Source organism: Peromyscus eremicus, chromosome 1 (genome assembly GCF_949786415.1).
Source record: "Peromyscus eremicus chromosome 1, PerEre_H2_v1, whole genome shotgun sequence".
Lineage (NCBI taxonomy): Eukaryota > Metazoa > Chordata > Mammalia > Rodentia > Cricetidae > Peromyscus > Peromyscus eremicus.
This window is the reverse complement of record NC_081416.1, coordinates 103,364,598-103,387,186: the sequence shown is the minus strand read 5'-3', so window position 1 is coordinate 103,387,186 and position 22,589 is coordinate 103,364,598. Positions and strand designations below refer to the sequence as shown.

The window sequence follows — 22,589 nt, the reverse complement described above, 5'->3', positions numbered from 1 at the left end:
TCTGCTCATGAGCACACATGTGCATGTAGAGGTGAGAAGACAACCTTCAGGTCTCAGTCCTGTGTTCCTCTCCACCTTGTTGGAGACAGTGTTACCGTTCCTGCCTTAGGCAGACAGGCTGGCTCAAGAGCTTCTGGGTCCTTCTCTACATCCCATCTCCCCTTAGGGGTGCGCTGAGACTACAGACCCTTGCACTATTGTGTGTGGCTTTTATGTGGGTTCTGGGTTATATGATAACTCAGGTTATCAGCCTTGTGTGATTTTACCCACTCAGACATCTCTCCAGTGCCCCCACCCCCTTTTTAATCAAGACAGGGTTTTGCCCTGACTGTCCTAGAACTCACGCTGTAGACCTGGCTGGCCTCGAACTCATGGATCTGCCTGCCTTTGCCTCCCGAGTGCTGGGATTAAAGGTGTGCACCGCCACCACCGCCACTACTCGCTCAGTTTTTTCTTTTCTTTTTTTTTTTTTTAATATATTATGATTATAGCTGGGTGGTGGTGGTGCACGCCTTTAATCCCAGCACTCGGGAGGCAGAGGCAGGTGGATCTCTGTGAGTTCGAAAAAAGTCTGGGCTACAGAGTGAGTTCCAGAACAGGCGCAAAGCTACACAGAGAAACCCTGTCTCGAAAAAAACAAACAAACAAAAAAAAAACCAAAAAAACTATGATTATAAAATATTAGAATTAGCAAGGATATGCAATCATTTAGCCTAGCTTCCTTCTTAATAAGTGATTCTTAAAACAAATGGGTACATGTTTCTTTCTGTGGCAAATTAATTTGTGGGTAAACTTGAACTAGAACATAAGTTCATTAACCAGAAGGTACTGTCTCTATACTCATGCCATCAACCAACTAATTAAAAAATAAATAAAATTCAAGCCAGGCATATTGGCACATATGTCTAATCCCAGCCCTTGGGCAGCTGAGGAGGAAAGTTTTGAGTTTGAAACCAGCCTGGGCTACAGAGTGAGTTCCAGCTTGGGTTGTGTATGGGACCTCCTCTTAAAAACAACCACAAAAAAAAGCCTACATGTGGAAAGTAGTACCAAGACTTCTCACGTCCCTCCCTTGCCCACTGCTCACATCTTCTGATACCTCTGGGTGTCACAAAGTGGGGTGGCATTGGTGCAGTGCCATCAGCCAGGCTATAGGCCCTAGCCCCAGACTTTACACACAGCCTGCCATCTTAAAGTAACTGGGCCAGTATGTTTGGTAAGAAGACACGATAAGCCTGATGGCACATTCCTTTAATCTCAGCACTTGGGAGGCAGAGGCAGGTGGATCTCTGTGAGTTCCATGCCAGCGTGGTCTACATAGTGAGTTCTAGGTCTGTCTCCTCCCACAGCCTCCAAAAATAATAATAGTTACATAATTTCTTAGTTCTAAATACTTGAGCAAATTGTTAACTCTCCTTGTTCCCATTTGAACACGGAATTCATTTTTAGAGTCCTGGTACAAGAGAGCATCTGCAGATTATTTAACTTAACTAAGGATAAATACTTTTGACATTATATACTTCACCAAGATTTTAATTGAAATGAAGGCTATATATAGTATTTTTTCTGATACTAGTTTTTTTGTTACTATAGAGAATTGGCTTTTGGGAGTTCCGTGCAAGTCCAAGGGCAGCTGGTCAAAAGTCAATCCAAAAAGCAAAATGTGGAACTGAAGGCAGAAAAAATTGAGGTGATTGGAAATTGTGAAGCCAAGGTATGTTTGCTGATAATTTGGGGGACTGTTTAGGTTTAATCTAAACCATTAGTGGTCTATTTAAGTCTTTTGAGAAGATGGCACTTAGAATAGTTTCATTTGTGACTTCCCTGATCACTGAAACAGACTACCGAGCCTAGTGAGAAGTAGTATTATAATGACTGCTTCATCTCCTGGGAGCCAAGTATTAGTCTGTGCATCTCTGTGGTACCTGTCACATCTGAAGTTTATATTCTAGCCATGTGGCTTCTTGCTCTTGCTATAATTTTAAATATCTAATGAGCAAAAATGATTGTCCCTTGGCTTCTGTTGTTTTTATACTTTTGGTTTAGTGTTACTTTAAACTCTTATTGTTCCTAATCCCAAATCTAAGACTTCCAGCATGTAAATGGATGGTATCCCCCACCCTGTGCCCTAGTGGTGCTGAGAATCAAACCCCAAACCCTGCTTTGGGTAAGCAGTTCATCCCTAGCCCCGACTGAGTGTTACTTAACGTTTTCAGACATGAGAGCATTCTGAATCTCTATTAATGGGGCCACAGTTTACCTTTAGTAAGTATGATGTTTGTTTCTATATAACACAAAAAGAAATATTTGCCTAAGAACTAAAGAACAGAGGAGTCTAGAAGCAGTCTACCAGTGCTGTTCTTTGTAAACTTTGCTGTTATCTTTTCCATGGAAACTTCAGATTTTGTTTGAAAAAATGGATGTCTTCTTAATTTTGTAGCATGAGTGTGGCCAGGTTGGAGATGTCTCAAGTTAGAGCCATAATTTCCTTTAATTTTTTTTCCAAATCTTCAGTGTTGTACTAAATGAAAGAAAGCTGAGGTGTCTCCCTCATGCTATTAGATACCAGCAAAAGCTGATAAACAATAAGCAACCCTAATCGATTATGCTTGAGGCTTTAAGACATTGGGGAGAAGTTAAATATCAACTGTGTGTGTATGATGTTAGGAATAGCCTTTTATTTCTGTAATATTTTGAACTCATGTGCCAAAGTGAGTGATTTTGAATAGTTACGTGCTAACCTCTCTAGTTGTAAGAAACTGACAGCTAATGGATAGAAACTTGGTAAACAGCAGGCAAGCCTCAGTGGCATTAAGTAACTTGGCTACTAAGTAGTAAAGCTGGCTTTAACCCAGCATCTCCCTCACTCCACCCGGCCATTCTGTTTACCTGGTAGGAGTAATTGGGCTACAATCCATTCTATTAAGAAATAAAGAAGATGGCTCAGCAGATAAAGGTGCTTATCTCCAAGCTTGATGACCTGAAGTTTGAGTCCTGGGACCTGCATGGTGGAAGGAGAGAGAACCAACTCCAAGCTGTTCTCTGATCTCTGAACGTGGGGTGTATGTGTGCAGGTGTATGCACACGAAAATACATATAATTTTTTTTTTATTAATAAGGAAAGTGTAGATGTAATTCTAAACAGTTTTACTAAATAAGAAATGCAGAGTTAAAAGCCCCAGAGGTCAGAGAGCAGTAGCTAAAAGCTGAGACCAAGACCGCCTTCTTACCCCTCGCTGCCGCTGCCGTACTTCCCCTGAGAAAGAGACCTACTTCCTGTGTGTCTGTCTTTTTATTGACTTTCTGTTCTGCCTTCTCATTGGTTGTAAACCCAACCACATGACCTCCTCGTCACTGCCTGTCTATACAGACCTCCAGGTCTCTATGGTTGGTATTGAGATTAAAGGCGTATGTCTCCATACTGGTGGTGTCCTTGAACACACAGAGATCTGCCTGTCATGTGATGGATTAAGGGCGAGTGCTACCACTGCCAGACTTCTGCTATGGCTTGCTATGAGCTCTGACCCCCAGGCACTTTTATTTATTAACATACAAATAAAATCACATTTCAGCACAAATAAAATATCACCATAGGAAAGCACCTTATTTTGTCCCAGAGCTCTGCTGTTTTAAGAAATACTCTGGAAACTGGTTTGTAAAATGGGTTTTGGTGTTTGTTTGTTTTTTTCCCCTTTTGAATTTCCCCCATATTTTTGGCAGGCGTTCCCTATAAAATATAAGGAGAGGCATCCCCTGGAGTACCTGAGACAGTATCCTCACCTGAGGTGTAGGACTAATGCTCTGGGTTCAATATTGCGGGTTCGCAGTGAAGCCACAGCTGCTATTCATTCCTACTTTAAGGTAAGGTGCTCTGCTTCCGAGTGTGGTTTTTCTGGAGCATTTGCCTGAAAGATCTTATTTGTTCTAAACACCCTTTATCTTATAAAGAACTAGATGTCACAGACATGCATATCTGTCTTCTCCCTTTTCTCCTTTTCTTGTGTGTGGTTTAATAACATTATTGAGGAGTAGCTTGCATATGATACTGTGCATATTGAAAGTGTGTGGTCTGATGAGTTTCGACATGACTGTACCCCTCCCTGAAAGCATCACCACAGGAAGGTAGGAAATACATCTGTGATCCCGAAAGTTTGTGTGTCTCTAATAGCTCTTATTTCACCTTCATTTTTGAAAATACTTTCTGTGGATATAGAATTACAGTTTGATAGACTTTTACTTTATTTCTTTGTGTATGGGTGTTTTGCATGCATGCATGTAAGTGTACTATGTGCATGCCTGGTGCCTGTGGAAGCCAGAAGAGAGTGTCAGATTACCCTGGAACTGACATCTGTGAGCCACATGTGGGTGCTGGGAATTGAACCTGGGTCCTCTGGAAGAGCAAGCAGTGCTCTTAACCACTGAGCCACGAGGTCTTGTTAAATAAGCAAGGCTTCTCTTGAAGTTACATGTAGCCCGGATAGCCTCAAATTCAAGCTCTTCTTGCTCCAACTCCCCAAGTACTTGGGTTACAGACGTGAGTCCAGATTCTCTAAGTTGCCACTGTGTCTTCTCAGTGTTTCCAGTGAGAAGTGATGTTGTCGTTTTCTTGGTTCCTCTGAATAAGACCTTTTTCTTTGGCTTCTCTTTATCTCTGGTTTTGATAAATTCAGTTTGTCATAGTTTTCTTCGTTTCTCTTTTAGGGTTAAGTTTCTTAGATACATGATGTTGGTTAAGCGGCAGTGCTCGTGGCTGGCCATGCCGATGGAGGAAAGTGCTGGAGGAGAGTCACGAGCCATAGTTACCTTTCTAGAGCTTTATTGGGAGAGAGGGGGAGGGAGGGAGGGAGGGGGAAGGGAAGAGAGAGAGAGAGAGAGAGAGAGAGAGAGAGAGAGAGAGAGAGAGAGAGAGAAGACTGCATGGAGGGGGGAGTATGGAAGGAGAGAGTGCGGAAAGAACGCACAGAGGGCATGCCCGCTTTTTAGGTTGGGATGCTGTCGCTGGCTGGTGGCATAATTAAGGACATAATCCTTACACATGAGTTTGTCATTTTTATCAATTTGAGCTTTGGTTTTGGTTTTTATTTGCTGTTTTGCCGAGGCTTCCCTGGCATTTGTAATGCTCCTGATTTTAGTCCCCTTACTAGTTAGCCGTGTGTCACTGTGCCCTGCTCCTGAAGGTTGTTTGTTTGTTTCTGAAGTTTTTTTAGCCATCTTTTCTTTAAATATTTTTTGTTGTCTCTGAGATTATGTCCATATTATAACACTTAATGATATCACATAGCCCATTGAACCCAGGGCCACAAACATGCTTGGAAAGTGTACTTGTGGGCACAAGATCCATTCCCAACCCTTGTTTGTTTGAGACAGAGTCTCACTAAGTTGCCCAGCCTGGCCTTGAACTTGTGATACTCCTACCTCAGCCTCCTAAGTAGCTGGAATTACAGGCTTGCACCACCTCACCCAGCTGGGACTTGTTTTTCATGTCTTTCGTGCCTACCTAACTTTTCAAATACAGGCCTAGTTTTAAAACTATGTACGGTATGTATGTCTAATGCCTAGTCTGCTTGTCACTTATAGGTTAGTTTTGATTAATTTGTTTTGTTTTGGGTTATGTTTTCCTGCCTCTTTGTATACCTTCTGATTTTCAGTTGATGCCAGATGGTATGAATTTTTACCTTGTGAGTACAGGATATTTAGAAAGATTCTCAAGCTCTGTCCTGGTATACCATTAAGTTGAAAACATTTCAATACTTTTGGTCTTCTGTTTTTAGTAGCGAGTCTTTGTCTGACTGTTCCACCAGCCAGCTTATTATTAATTATGAAAGCTTGGCTGATAGCTTAGGCTTGTTTCTAACTAGCTCTTAAAACTTAAATTAACCCACTTATATTTATCTACATGGTGCCATGTGGCTCACGGCTTTTACTTCTCATCCTGCATGTCTTGCTTCCTCTGCATCTGGCTGGTGACTCTTCCTCCTTCTTCCCAGCGTTCTCTTTGCCCCTAAAGGCCTGCCTAGCTATTTGCTGTTCAGCTTTTTATTAAACCAATCAGAGTGACAAATCATCACAGTGTACAAAAAGATTACTCCACAACAGTTTTTTCTAATCATGTCTGGAACAGTATTCAGTGTAGTATGGGTTATTCCTAATGGTCTAGGCAAAGCTTTCCTGAATATTCTACCTAGTACCTTGTGAATTATAAGATTTCCCAGTCTGGCTGTGGGAACATCCAACCAGCGTGCAAATACAAGACCCTGTCTCCGCTAATCTCTTTGCATTATTCTTTCCTCAACCTTGGATAGTTTCTTTCATTCATGTACTGATCAGCTCTGCACCACACCTCTGTTCTCACCTTTCTCATATTCTGACTGTAGCCACTTTGGTTTCTTCAGCTCATGGCAGTTTCTCCTCAGCTCAGGGAGTCTTCTGGGCCCCACCTTACTTCCTCCTTCCTGTGCTGTGTCCAGAAGGATCTCAGTGTAGGATGCTGGGAGCCTTGTAGCGTTCACCAGGTTTGTTTCTCATAACCTACAGATCACTCACTGCCTCTGTTTGATGTCTACTATCTTGAAAATCATTGATTCATATGGTTTGCTACCTGTTTTTGTTGTATTTGTTTTGTGCTTGTTCAGATAAGAGGGTAAGTCCAATCTCTGTTTCTAAATTTTGGTCATATCAGTGGGAAGCCACCAAAGGCCAGTGGTGATCCAGCAGATAAAGCCCACGCTGTTTTCCCGCGTCACCTCTTCCGACTGCGAGTGTACAGAGGCAGTACAACACTGTGGTCTTCCCCTGGGGTGCATCTGAGTGCTTCAGTCTGTTCTACTTCACCAGGAGACTTTATGCTTTTGGAAAGGTCTGCTAGAAGTCATTTCTGAAAGACTACCAAAGAGCATCATAGCTTTAAGGCATGTAGTTTTGATTAAACCAAGGAAAATACATTAGAGTTTGCAATTTTATCCCATTATAGTTTGAAAGGGTCTATTTACACAGGATCTCACAAATTTCTTTATGCACCTTCCATATGAATTTTTAGTAGTACTTGACCCACACAGATACAGAACCTCTTTAGAGATCAAAATAAAGGATTTTGTTTTGTTCCCCTCATGACTTTCAACAACTGAGAAAGTGGACCGGCTTTAATTCTGAAACAGTTTTATTCCTTTTTGGCCACTAGATGGTGGTATTGGCAATCCATTGACAAGTGAACTTTACCTCCTTTTATATAGTTATTGTTTCGAGCTTTTACAAATATGAAAACAATTTAAAATATACAGCAAAGTATAAGATCTGAAGTAAGAAAATAATTAAAATGAAATAAAAATTAAAAACACGTGGTTGAAAATAATTTTAGCGTTAATATAGTGATTAAAAACTCAAGATACTTTTTTAGTGTAAATTTACTTTTTAGTTTTTTTTAAAAAACATATTTTATGTGTATGGGTGTTCTGCATAGAGGTATGTCTGTGCCACACATGCATTCTGAGGCTCATGTATGCCAGAGAGGGCTTCAGATCTCTGGGAACTGGAGTTAATAGATGATTCTGAGCCACTATGTGGGTGCTGTGACTCAAACCCGGGTCCTCTGGAAGAACAAGCATGCTCTTAATGCTGAACCACCTCTCTAGCCTTTTAAACTTTTAATCATATTTAAAAAGTATAATGCTGATATTTCATTTTGTGGTGTCTGCCTGTGTACATGACAATTAGGATTGTGTTTTTCGAGAAGTCACTAGAACCAGAGGGCAGTAGTTCATGGCTATAATCCCAGTACTCAGGACACTGAGACAGGAAGACTGCCAGAAGTTATAGTTGGTGATATCACCTCAGCCAGGGCTGCATAGTAAGACTGCATCTCAAGAATGCACAAAAAGTTTACTGTTGTACTTATAACTAAGGGTTACATATTACCTAGTATTTGATATTGGTTCCTAGATTTATTACTGTAGGCTCCTTAAAAGGTATTAAAATTTGCATAAATTCCAGATGTATCAAACGTTTATTAATGTAGTAAAGACTGGGGATTTGAATAGTATTTTAAGCTAGGATATTGTAACAGTGTAGAGTTACCTTTTGGCTTGAATATCAAAAATTATTTTGTGTGTGGGATGAGCTATAGCTCTATTGGTAGAGCACTCACCTAGTTTCCACAAAGCCCTGGGCTTTATCCCCAGCACCACATAAAACAGGGCATGGTCAGGTGTATGCCTGTAATCCTAGCCTTCATGACCTAGAGGTAGGAAAATCAGGGGTTCAAGTCATCATCGACCACATTAGCAAGTTTGAGACAAGCCTGGGTTACATGAGACTCTAAAAATGACAATTAAAAACACACAATCACATATACACAGTGTGTATAACTTGATTTACTCATAGATTACTCTTGCTATGTTCTAAAACTCAACTACTAGAATCCTCAAGGCTAAATCATTTAGAAGAGCCAAGTTCCTTACATAACTGAAGGTTTCTTCTGGGTTCCTCTAAAATGGAATACTTATTTCCTTGTCTTCCTTGAGTGTGGCAATAGAGAAGACTGTCCTTGTGAATGGAGGCTTTTCCCGTGAATGTCAGGAGTGTCCTCCACTGACAGTGTCTCCAAAGCCTGCAATGGAGCCCCGGAAGTCTGGGCCCCGTCTGCAGCATTTTAGTAGTATAAAAAGCAGTGTGTTACAGCCTTGCTTGTTCCTCTTCCGGTCACTCTTTTGTTGCCAGTGGTGTGCTGGTAATTAGAATTCCTCTCTTGTTTCTGTCTTCCTTGATGGTGATTAAATAATGATATAGCTCCTTTAGTTTTGTATGATAAGAATATATATAGTCCTGTTAGTCTTCTAACAGGGAGCTTGGTATATGAATGTTAGGTTTTGGGTACTAAGAACCCTGTAAAATACCTGGTTCTGAAATGTGTGTCAATACTTGGAGGTGGTAGGTGAGATTTTTAAAACGAGTGAAATGTCTGCTTCTGGTTTCAGGCCCCTCTCTGGCTGTCACATCTCTTGCTAGGGATCCTTTTGTTATGGGATGGCGCCGGTAGTAGCTCAATGAGACAGGCACTGGCACATTTCCCCCTCTGCTTGGCTTTTACTTTCCATCTGATCTGTGTCTTCCTCTCCACCGTGTTTTCTCCAGACTTTCTGGGGCTGCCTTTATTGTCCTTGCTTTGAGCTTCTCCTTTGTAGCTTTTGGTGGGGTTGTGGACTTTGAGAAGCTTTGCTAGCAGCGTTAAAGCTTGAGAAGGCTCTTGGAAGAGTTTGACGTTAGTTATTAAAATAATCGCCATGTTTCATTAGATTTTGGTTCTCTGTCTTGTGTTATCTGCCTCCCATCTGCGTGCTGTTTCACACGGCATTTCCCAGCTCTAACCCTGGCAATTACAGCTAGCCGGTACACTTCTTCTCTCCACCCTCACTTCCTTTGGATTTTTCCTTCCTTCCTTTGTTTACTGTGCTCCTGCTTAGTTGCCTCCGTTCACGTGGAATAAATGATTCATGTCCATAATTCTTAGCTCATAAGAAATAAAAGTTTTATGCAATAATTTTATTGATTGAATTCCATTGGTCCTTTATAATGTGTGCTGCTTTCAGGTTAAGTGCATATTTGAATAATTTTCTGGGAGTCTTAATTTATAGCTTGAATGAATAATTTCTGGGAGTCTTAATTTAAAGCTTGAATGTTTAACCAGTCTATATCTAGGTAAGTTGTTGATTAATTTCTTTTGAGGTCAGAACTCTTGAATTCAGAGAGGGTCATACTTGGAAAGTCTCCCTCTGATTATGCTTCAAGATGTTTTCATATTCTACTAGTGATAGGCAGAACCTGGCAGGGATGCAGATGTACAAATTTACTGTATTGATTTCAAGGCTGAAATTCTGCATTAAGTGTATAGCATTCTGCCTGTGTGCTGTAAATTCTTTTAGCTACCTGCGCTCCCATCCTGCCACATCTATTCTGAATGTAACCTTTTGCCTACATGGATAGTTAAAATGAAAGAAACATAACCTTGAAGCTGATGGGTTATTTCAATCCTGCTAGCAACAGCTTTTGTGGTTCACTAATGGAAACAGTCGCAGACTTTTGATCAGCAGGACTGCAGTTGGGCGCCTCAGTGATGGTTTGCTGCTGCTCAGAATGTTATTTAGGAAGGAAGTACACTCACTGCCTGTGCCATCGTGCCATCAACTGAATGACAGAGACTTATTTGAAGTCATTTCTCCCTCTTCCTATTTATTTCTTTAGTCCCTACTTATCAGCCTTTATTTTCTCCTTTTTGATGGTTCATTACTGCTGAGGTTTCATTTCAAGACAACTGAACTTCATATTGTTCACTTTGCATTTCATTAGCAGTGTGGGCAATATCATTCCATGTTAGCCCTAGGTGAAAGTGTATTCTTGTGTGTTCCTTAGACCGCCGCCAGTACATTCAAATGTGGGCAGAAGAGATAGCATTAAAAAGATGAGATAGCATTAAAAAGATAGAGTAAGGGCTTGTGTTCCATCCCTAGCTTAGCTAACCAGTTATCTATCTTGGAAATTCATGAAGTCTGTCCAGGACAGGGTTTGCTTATTTTTAAATGAAGTAGTTAAACAAGATGCATCTAAGTCTGTTTCACATTTAAAAATTTTTATATGCTTCTATGCATAATAAAACATTCAGCTGGCCAGGTGTAATAATGTATGTCTGTAATTTCAGCGCAAGAGGCTGAGACAGGAGAATGGAGAATTCAAGGCTGGCCTATAGTACATAGCAGACCCCTCCCAAACACCCACAGACAAAAACCCACTTAACTGATCTTTGAACATATTTGGAGAGTAATCAAGGGATGTGTAATGGTATTATGTTGGTGCCATTTTAATAGTAAAACGTGGCATATCTTCTTGGAATTGCTTCACATACAAACGTAGTGAAGAGTTTTCCTTTCTCTTCTAGGACAATGGCTTTGTGCACATTCATACCCCAGTAATCACATCCAATGACTGTGAGGGGGCTGGAGAGCTTTTCCAAGTGGAGGTAAGCTGTGTCTCCCCTCTTATGCTGCTTAATATTTTTCTTTAAGGATTTGCTTTAAACTGAATAATGATTTTGTGGACTAAAGAGCTTGGCTAGCACCTGAAGTTGTCAATAGTAATCCTTGAAAGACATTTACATTGCTCTGATCGCTTATATTTCCAGTGCTATATTCAACTATAACTAGAAGGTATGAATTTTTAATTTAGCATCCTATTTACTTTTCCTTGGGGCATATATACATATATATATATATATATATATATATATATATATATATATATATATAAATGAAATCAGAATGAAGAATATTTGGAGGCAGGAAGGGGATCAGTGGGGCAGGGGAGCGGCAGGGAAGAAAAGGGTTGTAAATAAGAACAAAGCATAATAATAATATCTATAAAATGTCACAGTCAAACCCCTTTCTTGGTGTGCTAATCAAAAAATTAAGAGTTAAACAAAATATAAAAGTGTGCATGTATAAAAAGGATTTTCCATGGACTGGAGAGATGGCTCAGTGGTTAAGGGCACTGGCTGCTCTTCCCGAGAACCCAAGTTCAATTCCCAGCATCCACGTGGCAGCTCACAACTGTCTGTAACTCCTGTTCCAGCAGATGCTCCTACAAACATATGCAGGCAAAACACCAATGTACATAAAATACAAATAAATTAATTATTTTTTAAAAAAGGATTTTCCAAATTTGTAAAGGAGTAGGTTTTTTTCTAAGAAATGATACACTTCCTGCACTGCTTTTTTCTCTGTTGATCTTTGTTTTACTTTGAGCGTATTTCCCCAGCACACTCCCCTGCCTTCTCCTTTCTCTGCCCTCCCAATTGTCCCCTTTGTTCCCCTACTCAGTTTTGCTTCTGCTTTCGTGTCATATGTACATACATGATTTTATGTATTTATATCAAATCTAGAAACCAATAATGAGAGAAAATGTGATACTTATCTTTTTAGGTAGACTTAACGTAATAGCTCTACTTGCATCCATTTTTCTGCAAATGGCATGTCTGTTCTTTATGGTTTAAAAAATTCCATTGTGTAGTCTGGGAAATTAGCTCATTTGGTAGAATGCTTGCCAAGCCTTAGGTTCAGTTCCCAGCATCTCATAAATAGGGTGTGGTAGTGATTGTAATTCCAGCACTCAGGAGATGGAAGCAGTAGGATCAGAAGTTCAAAGTGATCTTCAGCCATATAACAAGTTCAAAACTAGCCTGGGTTATATAAAATTTGTCTAAAAAAACTTCTGTTGTGCATATATATTATATGTTTGATGATAAAAACTTAGTTTTATTGCTTAGCTATTGAGAATGGTGTTGCAATAAACACTAGTGTGCAAATATTTCTTCAGTGTTGACTTGAAGTCTTTCAGGTAAATACCTAGGAATGATATATCTGGGTCATGTAGTAGATTCGGTTTTGGTGTTTTTGAGGAACCTTTGTAGAGATTTCCATAGTGGCCAGACTAGTTCACATTGTCAACAGCAGTGTGTGAAGGTTCTCTTTTGTCCCCAACAAATCCTTGGCAGCATTTCTTGTTGCTTCTTCTCTTAGTGACTGCCGTTCTGACTAGGAGATGGAATCTCAATGTAGTTTTAATTTGTATTGCTATGATAGTGAGGATGAACTTTTTTTTTTCCATATGCTTATTGGCCATTTTTGCTTCACCTTTTCAGAACTGTCTGTTCATCTCATTAGACCATTTATTTATTAGAGTGGTGGTTTAAATAAACACTTGGCTCCCGCCACCCCCTTATCCCCTCACCCCACTCCAATCCCCAGTTGGTGGTGCTATCTGTAGAGTATGGGAGGTGTGGCCTTGCTGGAGGAAGTATGTCACTGGGGGCGGGCTTTGAGAGAGTATACCCTTGCCCAGCTTCCTGCTCCTTTTCTCTGTGCTTGTGGTAAAAGATGTGGTCTCTCAGCCTCCTGCTCCTGCTGCATGCTGCCATGCTTTTCACGTCGTAATGGATTCTCAGCCCTCCGGAATCCAAAAGGCCAACATAAACTCTATCTCCCATGAATCATTTCGTGTTGTTGTGTCGTTTGACCATAGCAACTGAAAAGAAACTAACACAGTTCTAATGTATAGAATTATATCATCTGTGAGTAAGGAGACCTTGACCTCTTCCTAGTTATATCCTCTTTTGCTTTTTTTTTTCTCGTGTCTTGCTGTTCTATTTAAAATGTAAAGACCCTTATTTATTTTTGAAAGACTTATTTTTATCTTATGTGTATGAATGTTGCCTTCATGTATGTATGTGTACCTCGTGCATGCCTGATACCTGTGGAAGCCAAACAAGAGCTCCACATACCCTGGAGCTGGACTGACAGATCCAGGTGAGCTTTCATGTAGGTGCTGTTAACTAAATCTACTTTTTTTGCAAGAGCAGTGAGCACTCTTACCATTGAGCTCTCTCTCCAGCCCTGTTTAATTATTTCCTTAGTAGTTACCTTCTGAGTTCTAGTATATACCAAACACTGTACGCCTGCCCATATTGCAGATAATAATAATAATCTATCAGAACATGCCATGCTTACAATACATTCATGTAATTCCAGCACTCGGATGACTAAAGCAGGAACAGTGTGCATTTTAGGGCATAGCAAGACCCTGCCACAAAGTAAAATACTCCACCAACTTTTCTCACTTGCAAGCACTTGAAAGCCGTTCCGTTTCCAGCTTAGCTGTTCCAAATCATTATTTAGTCATAGATTAATGCACACAGAGGACTGTATGTTGTTGAATCATACATTTGTGTTTCTGTTATTTATTGACTGACTTTTTTATTCCTAACAGATGCTTTTTTATACATTTGTTTGATTCTACAAACTGACAAGATTTACTTTCTCCCCTTCGGTACTTTCTGTTAGCAGAGCTTTCTCTTAATGTTATAAAATAAAGTAGTCACTATAAGAAGTTATCTCGACCTATTGACGTCATTACTAAGAATAAGAATCAAGTGTCCTTCATACAAAAGTTGAAGAAGTCTTGATGATAATTAGATTTTTGGTTTGTTGTTGTTGTTGTTTGTTTTTCAAGACAGGGTTTCTCTATGTAGTTCTGGCTCTCCTAGAACTCCCTCAAACTCACCACCTGCCCCTGCCTCCTGAGTGCTGGGATTAAAGGCATGTGGCACCACCACGCAGCTATAATTAGCTTTTTGGAAAAAGCAAAATAAAAATGACTTGAGAGCCAAGGGAGGTATAGTGTTCCTATAATGCCAGTACTTTAAAAAATAAAAATAAAACAGAAAAAAAGCCCAAAAACTTGTTGAACATTTGAAGTGGAAATGGAAGTGTTAGCATCTGTATGTATTAATTCAGAGGAAGCAGCAAATTAAAAAAAAAAAAAAAAAGGTTGTTTTTTTTTTTTTTTCTGGAGCTGAGGACCGAACCCAGGGCCTTGCACTTGCTACGCAAGCACTCTACCACTGAGCTAAATCCCCAACCCCCCCAAAAAAAATAATGGTATTTCTTAAAAATAGTCTTCTGGTTGTTCTTTTCCTTTCCTTCTTAGTATTCTGAATGTGAACTGGAGAAAAATTATCTACCTTAAATACACATCATAATCCCTCAATCTAAACCCACTTAATAGTTTACAAGGGTGAGGATTAAAAGAATTGTTACAGATAAAAAGGGAATTTTTAAAGGAACTCAGACAAATTAAAAACTGTTTTTCTTGAACTTTAATGTTACATTTGGAGATAACTGACTTGCTACCAGGAAAATCCTTAAGCAGATCTGGTAGATGACATCATATGTGTCTTCTGACCTGTAAATAACTCAAGAAGGCAAGTTACCAGATGAGTATGACTAAGAAGAGAAAAATATATTCCTAAAGCTAAACAAATGAGAAGTGTTCTGTGCTCATATATGTTATTTCAGGACCAGACACAGGAATTTTACATAGTGGAATTAGACTTGACTGTAGAGTACTCTAAAGACATGCTCTCAAGTTCACTGATGTTATATACCCTCCATCCAGTAGGCCAGATTTCATCAGTCTGTAGTGCATGTGCTAGATATGACTTGCTGTCTCCATTACTTGCAGAAGTTCAGCTACTAAGATGTAACCTGCAAACGCTCTATTGTTTGGAAGAACTCCCCAGGCTCACCTTACATCACCCTGTCCTTCCAGGATTCACTGTTAATCTCCTCCTAGCTGATTGTTCAAGCTTATAGTGCAAATCTTGGCATCTACTTTTTAAAGGGAGTAGACTTTGATATTTAAATTCTTGCTTTTTTTTAAAAATAAGTGCTCTGCCCCTGCCCCTGCTGCCCTTGACAGTATTGAAATATCCCTAAGCTTTTAAAGATAATAATAGATAGTACACACGGGTTTGAGGGCAGCATTGAGTCACCTTGAAAAATCAAAGTAAGAGTATGCACTTCCAGTACTTATTGAGAAATGAGTGCATGCTCTGTTGTTTTAGTTTAGTTTTCTTTCTGTCATCTCTATTTTCTCTATGAAAGTTTTAAGACTTTGGATATTTGTTAAGATTTAGGGACTATTACATACATATGTAAGAAGTTGTATTCAAGGCACTCATTTGTTATTCAGCACACATTTGATACCATCTGTGTTCAAGATGCTGTGTTAAATATTGCAGAGGATATGATGATACAGTTGGGGTTCTGGCCTGTAAACTGGTAAGTTGGCAGGAAGTGATGAAGGAAGGAGCATGCTTTTTATTCATCCTTGATATTTATTTTACACTATTTGTTTGTATCTTTTTCCTGTTTGGTCACAGTGTCCCAGCTGAATTCAAAATTGTATTTGATCTTCACAATTCTAGAGCATCCGGGGATGGTCCCCAGTTTAGGATGGCTCAGTCTGGGATTTTTCAGCTGCATAAAGTGATAAGCATTCAACAGAAATATAACTTTGGTTTTGCCTTGCTAGGAATTAAACCTAAAGCCCTGAACATACTAAACAGAAGCATTCTACCTCCGAACCCTCAGCCTGGAAACCATATTCTGAGATTTAACCTTTTTCTGGGCTAATAATATGTGGTAGGAATGTTTTCTCATGAAGTTGGGCGGTAGCAAGCAAGCCACAGTCAGCCCCATGCTCCTTGATACACCAACACTTCAGTGTGGTGTGTTCCTAAGTCATAATGTTCAATGGGTTAGATATATTAAATGCATTTTGTTTGTTTGTTTGTTTTTTGTTTTTCAAGACAGGGTTTCTCTGTGTAGTTTTGGTGCCTGTCCTGGATCTTGCTCTGTAGACCAAGTTAGCCTCTGACTCACAGAGATCTACCTGGCTTTGCCTCCTGAGTGCTGGGATTAAAGACTCAGTGAGCCACCACTGCCTGGCTAAATGCATTTTTCAATATTTAATATTTTCAATTGATGAGGGATTTATCAGGATGCAATCCCACTGTAAGTCCAGAAGCATCTATGGTTTGTCTCTGAAAAGATAACAGAGATTAAGGCATGAATTAGAGGCTATGGTATACTCAAAGTTGGTCAGGAAATGAGGTGAAACTGTTTTATATATACAGTTGAGGTCACAGTGTTACCGAGTATAGATAATAGGGAATCTCTGGCAAAATTAGATCAGTGATGATTGAGAAGATAGAAAAAGCTTCAGGGTCTAAAAAGATGATCTAGCAGTTAAGAGTCCTTAGTCATCTTGCAGAAGACCCAGGTTCAGTTCCAGTACCTTCATGATAACTCACAGCTGCCTGTAACTCCAGCTCCCTTTTCTGGCCTTGTGGTTTTCTGCATTCAGATAGTATACGTACACTTCACACACACATAACTGAAAAATAAATCTTAAAGGAAGTTCTCAAATGAATATGTGACTTGACTCTGCCTCAGGAATGTGTTCCAGAGAAAAGGAACAGTGTGAGAAGACTTAGAGAATTTTTTGAATTGAGTGGGGGCTTTTATTAGACTCCAAGTAAACATGTGAGAAGGTGCCTATTGATGAATATCAGAGGATAAAGATGGATAGCTTTAGGAATGAGGAAAAAGAGCAGGTTTTATGTGTGCGTGCGTGAGTGTGTGTGTGTGTCTGTGTGTGTGTCTGTGTCTGTGTCTGTGTATGTTTTAAAATGTTTCATTGTGACTAGGAAGATAGCTCAGTTGGAGAGTTATTGTTTAGCAAACACAAAGTCCTGGGCTCAGTCCATATGAAGGCAGAAGGATCAGTTTAAAGTCATCCTTACTGTATAGCAAGTTTGAGGACAGACTGAGGTACGTGAGACCCTGTCTCTAAAGCACAGTTGGAACATTCTTTGAGACATGTTTCACATACCATTAAATTTACTCACTTAAAAATGGCTTCATTGTTTTTAGTGTCTTAGCTGAGTTTTCCAGTCAATTACTGTGTTTTAGTATGAGGGCATTTTTATCACCCTAAAAACAAATCCAGAATTCATGAGCAGCCTTTTCCCATTCCCACTTGTAGCTCCCACTAATCTACTTTGTATAGATTTGCTTCTCCCAGAATATTTCATGTCCATGGACTCATAAAATGTAGTGTCTCTTTATTTGTTGTAGTATTTGAGGTTCATCCTTAATGATGATACATGTTGTAGTATGTATCAGTACTTCAGTTTTTATATCCAGTACATATTCTAGTGTGGGGGTGTCCCTACATTATGTTTATCCATCTATCATTTGATAAACATTTCTGGTATTTTCTATTTTGTGGGTAGTATGAATAATACTAAAGAGAAGATTAGTGCAATTTTTTGTGTGGATGAACATACAAATGAACATACATTCATTCATATCTTTCGGATTTGGTGACTTTCTGTTGAACATTTCCAAACCCATCACAGTATTTTCCAAGGTGGCTGTACAATTCTGTTGCCACCAGCGCTGGTAAGAGGGCTCAGGTTTCACTACATCCTTACCTACATGTGCTGTTTTCGTCTCTTTGGTTATAGTTCTCCTGCTGTGTGAAGTGCCAGCTCATTGTGGCTTTAATTTGCATCATCTCAATTACTAAGGCTGGTGAGAGGCTTTTCCCACATGTATTGAATATTTGTATATATAAATCCTTTGACCATTTTGAAATTGTGTTTGTTTGTCATTTTGTAGTCAGTTGGCTTGTAGGAGTTCTTTTACATATTCTAGAGATGTGAAATTGTCTACCCCGCTCCCTTCCTCCTGCCCCAGCAGTGTGAAGACCTATTGTACCCTCAGGGGCACAGCCTTGAATATGCCCACCCACATTACACAGACTTGGCCCTTGCTAACTTGGGCAGGATTTTCTTTGGTTGCCTCTTCGCCTGACCACAGGCTCATTGCTTTATTATTTTCAGCCAAGTCATGGGCCATAAATTGCATCACAAAACGATTCAATCAAATTCAGGCTCCTATATGGGGATCATTCTCACGGTCAGCATGTAAATTTGTTCTGACCTCAGAAGGCCTGTTCCCAGCCAGCTTCCCCAGTGCCTTTCCAGCACACTAATAGATTTGCAGTTTAGTCTTATGCTCAGTGAATCTGCCAGTCTCCTGTTGCCTATTACTGCAATCACCGCCCTTTTGGAGAGCACTCTGCTGTGTGAACTTTGCCATAGACTATTGCACATCACTGCCTTGGGGACAGATCTGGACTGGTGCTTTATGGCCTGCTTCTCTGCAGAGACAAGATCTTGGAGCCAGGGTTCTAGTGCTAGAGGCAGAGACAAAGATGACTCTGAGTAACTTCCTCATTTAGCAACTGAGTTCTGAGGGGAACAGCAGCTCCAGGTGTCCTGGGTTTGCCTCACCTGGCCTGGAGTCCACATTCCACCTGGGAGGGACCTACAGGGCAAACAGGCATATGGTTTTGGATGTATCAGTCTAGGTCAGTGGTTCTCAACCTGTGGATCATGGAATCGCATATCAGATATTTAGATTATGATTTATAATGGTAGCAAAATTACAATTATAAAGTAGCAATGAAATAATTTTATGGTTGGGGGTCACCACAACATGAGGAACTGTGTTAAAGGGTCTCAGCATTAGGAAGGTTGGGAACCTCTGGTCTAGCTAGACTAGTTTCTGCCATTCTAAGTTGTGAGAAGGGGTGAACAGGAGTGATTTCTAATGCAAACACTATAGGCTCCTCTGTTCATACTAATTTATGGTAGATTATTTTAAATAGATCTTTCTTTGCTACACATTCTTGGAACTGTTTCTAGAGAGACCTTAATGCTTCTCTTCTTTCCTTTTCTTCCTTCCTTTCTTTCTTCCTTCCTTTCTTTCGTCCTTTTTTTTTTTCTTTCTTTCTTTCTCCCTCCCTTTTTTAAAATAATTTTTTACCAGTTTCACTGAGGAATGGGTCAAAAGAGCATCCCACATTCATTCAAGAACTAAGGGAAAGGAAAGCGTTACCCGCTTTCCCGCTATATTGATCTCAGTTTTCTCGCTTATAGAAGGTGAATAGTGTCATATTTAGAGCAGTAAGAACTAACTAAATGGCACGCAGGAAAACTTAATCAAAAAGTAGCATAAGCCGGGCGGTAGTGGCGCACGCCTTTAATCCCAGCACTCGGGAGGCAGAGGCAGGCGGATCTTTGTGAGTTCGAGGCCAGCCTGGGCTACAGAGCAAGTTGCAGGAAAGGCGCAAAGCTACACAGAGAAACCCTGTCTCGAAAAACCAAAAAAAATAAAAAATAAAATAAGAATTTTTTAAAAAGTAGCATAAGCAGGCTGACAGTAGCATTCTGCTTTCCCAAGTGCTGCACTTTCTAGAATAAAAAGATGTCATTGACCATTGGAAATTTTGGTGGTTATCAAATGTCATGATTACATTTTTATGCCCTATCTCATTTGGGTTCTACTTGATTTTTTTTTTTTTAATTTATGGATATGGGTAGTTTGCTTGCATGTGTGTCTATGCAGCATTTGCATGCCTGGTGCCCAAGGACGTCAGAAGAGCACATCAGATTCCCTGAAATGCAGTTACAGACGGTTGTGAGCTGCCATGTGGGTTCTGAGAACTGAACCTGTGGCCTCTGCGCCATCTCTGTAGGACTGTTTGGTGCTTTTACTTTTTAATTACTCTTAACCTATTTTCTTTTAAATTTATAGATGGCAAGTGAGCTAACCCAGGTCAGCCTTCTTCTGGAAGAAAACCTAGCATTAGACTTCCCTTCTCTGACTTGTATTCAATTGCTTTGGCTTACTTTAACATTCAGTTCTTGAAAAATTTATTCAACAGTTTTGTTCTCCCTCTAGTAATCCATAAGGAAGAACAGCGTGCTGTACCTGGAACATTGAAATACTTTTGTTGATACGTATTTTCTAATGGTGACTTTAGCTTTTAGAACTTTTGTGTAAAAGATGACTGTTTCTATTATGGAGGTCTTTTTCCCAGGTGTGTGTATGCACAGTACTTTGTGCATGCTGGTGCCCTTGGAGTCCAGAAGAGCACACTAGATCTACTGGAACGAGAGTTAGAGGTGGTGGTGAGCCACCCTGGGTGTGTGCTGGGGACTGAACATGAGTCCTCTGCAGGAGCAGGAAGTACTCTAAATCACTAACCCATTGCTTCACCCAAGGAGTTCCTGTTTTTGTGTGGGGGACAAAACTTGACCCTAGGACAGATCTAGGAAAATAGACTCACAATAAAGTTTACTCCAGACATAAACCTTACTCTCCTGTATTTGAAATTTGATCCTATACGTGTGTGTATTTACTTGACTCTCATTCTGACCAGAGCACATAAGAAAACATTTTTTAATGTGTAATGTTTTAAGACACAGTTTCATGTATCCTGGGCTGGACTTAAACTGTAGCTGAGGATGACCCTAAACTCTTGATCCTCCTGCCTCCACATCCCAAGTGCTAGGGTTACCGGTATTTGCCACTAGGCCTGGTCCAGAAGCCAGTTTTAAGAAAAGGAAGAATTTATTTTAGCCCATAGTTTCAGAGACTTCACTTCATCATTCTCGGCCCCACTGGTCCTGAGCCCTTGGAGGAGCAGAACATCCTGGGGGTGGGAGCATGTGGCAGGGGCTACTCACCTCATAATAGGGAGAAAGGAACCAAGTATAAGCTTCAAAGACATACCCCCTCCCAGTGACTCCTCTAGCTAATTTCCATTTTCTAAAATTTGTACCATCTCCTAAAATATACCTACCTTCCAGATCCCTGATTCTCCTTCCCTCAAAGGGGTCTAGCATTTTGACATTGGGAAATGGCATCATCTGCAGAGCTCATACTTGAGAACCACACAATGGAAAAAGATGATGATGTTGATTCTAAGTATTTCTTTCGTGCTAAGTCCGAGGGATTCTGTACTCATACAAGGATAGGTATGGTTTTTTTTATATCTCTGTTTACTGCCCAAAGAATACTGTTTTCAACGCACTATATCTGTTTCCTTCATTTATCAGTAGGTCTTACTGCTGTTTCTAAGAATCTGCCTTATTCCTTTAATAACTGTTCCAGAGTATTATCACATGCCCTTTAGCACATGAAGTTATGATTTACTGATGGAATTTTGATTGTTTCCACTCTTACTGTTACCAGTAAAGTTTCAATGAACAGTACCATATTCTAATTATTTTGTACAAGTGACTATAGGTATAGTACTGTATTAGTTACCTTTGTGTTGCTGTTAGAAAATACCCTGACAAAAAAGCCACTTAAAGAAGAAAGGCTTAGCTTTATCTTCCATTTCCAGCGGGATAGCATCCATCATTGTGGGGAAGGTGTGGCATGGTGGCAGGCGCAGGAAGCTGGATGTTCATATTTTCATCCTCACACAGGAAGCGGGGAAGGCCTAAGGTGGGGGTGAGGTTGTAAGCCCTCAAAGCTCACCCTCCTGTGATGTACTGCCTCCAGTCAGGCTACATCTCCGAAGGTTCCATAACTTTCCCGAACAGCGCCACAAACTGGGGATGAAGTATTCAAACAAGCCGATGAAGGACTGCTCTTATTCAGATCACTGCACTTACAGTAGTTACATGTGGAAAAGACTTGGATCTTGTATTGTGATTGACAGTTCACTGTTATTTATTTCTGCTAGTGACGCGTGAGGATAATCTGTGGGTGAGTTGTTGTTGGTTTGGGTTTTAACAAATCAGCTGTTAAGAGTATGGAACCACATTTTAATTTTTTAAAAATTTAATTTGGTATGTTTTTAGTTTAATTTTAAAGAACGTTAAAAAAACTGATTTTTTTAAAAAAAGAAATATCAGATTGAGAAGTACATTCAGTACTGCTCTGGTTAATGTAATATTCAGTGTGATGATCCACAGCCTGTGTTTTGTTGTTTAACATTGTGTTAGGTTTCAAACCTGGGACAAATGGCTGAGGTGCCAGACACTGGCCACCAGGTCCTCCCTGCATCCCTCAGTCCCTACTTGTTATAGGGTACCTAGCATGCCCCACCCCCTACCCTAAACTTCTCCAGCTGAGCGGATGGGCTACCCTTCCCTATATAATCCAACCATTTTGGTTACCTGGTCTTTTTGGTCTACCCTTTACCCTCCTTGCTTCTTGGTCTGGCTCTCCCGTCTCTGGCCCCCACCACCCCCACATGGCTCAGGGTCATATCCACTCTGGACTCTCCCAGATGTCCCTGCCTCTGGCTATGCTCTCCCACATGTCTGTAATATAATAAAC

The 22,589-nt window shown here is 40.2% G+C and overlaps 1 protein-coding gene across 1 annotated transcript in view; it reads left to right on the top strand.

Moving 5' to 3' along the window:
• The window catches only part of Nars2 (asparaginyl-tRNA synthetase 2, mitochondrial), an 88,798-nt gene that overhangs the window by 5,917 nt on the left and 60,292 nt on the right, over positions 1–22,589 (top strand). Inside the window, exons 3-5 of the mRNA XM_059271217.1 lie at positions 1,594–1,714; positions 3,721–3,861; positions 10,925–11,005. Of these exons, the coding sequence (XP_059127200.1) occupies positions 1,594–1,714; positions 3,721–3,861; positions 10,925–11,005 (343 nt within the window). The remainder of the gene's footprint in view (positions 1–1,593; positions 1,715–3,720; positions 3,862–10,924; positions 11,006–22,589) is intronic.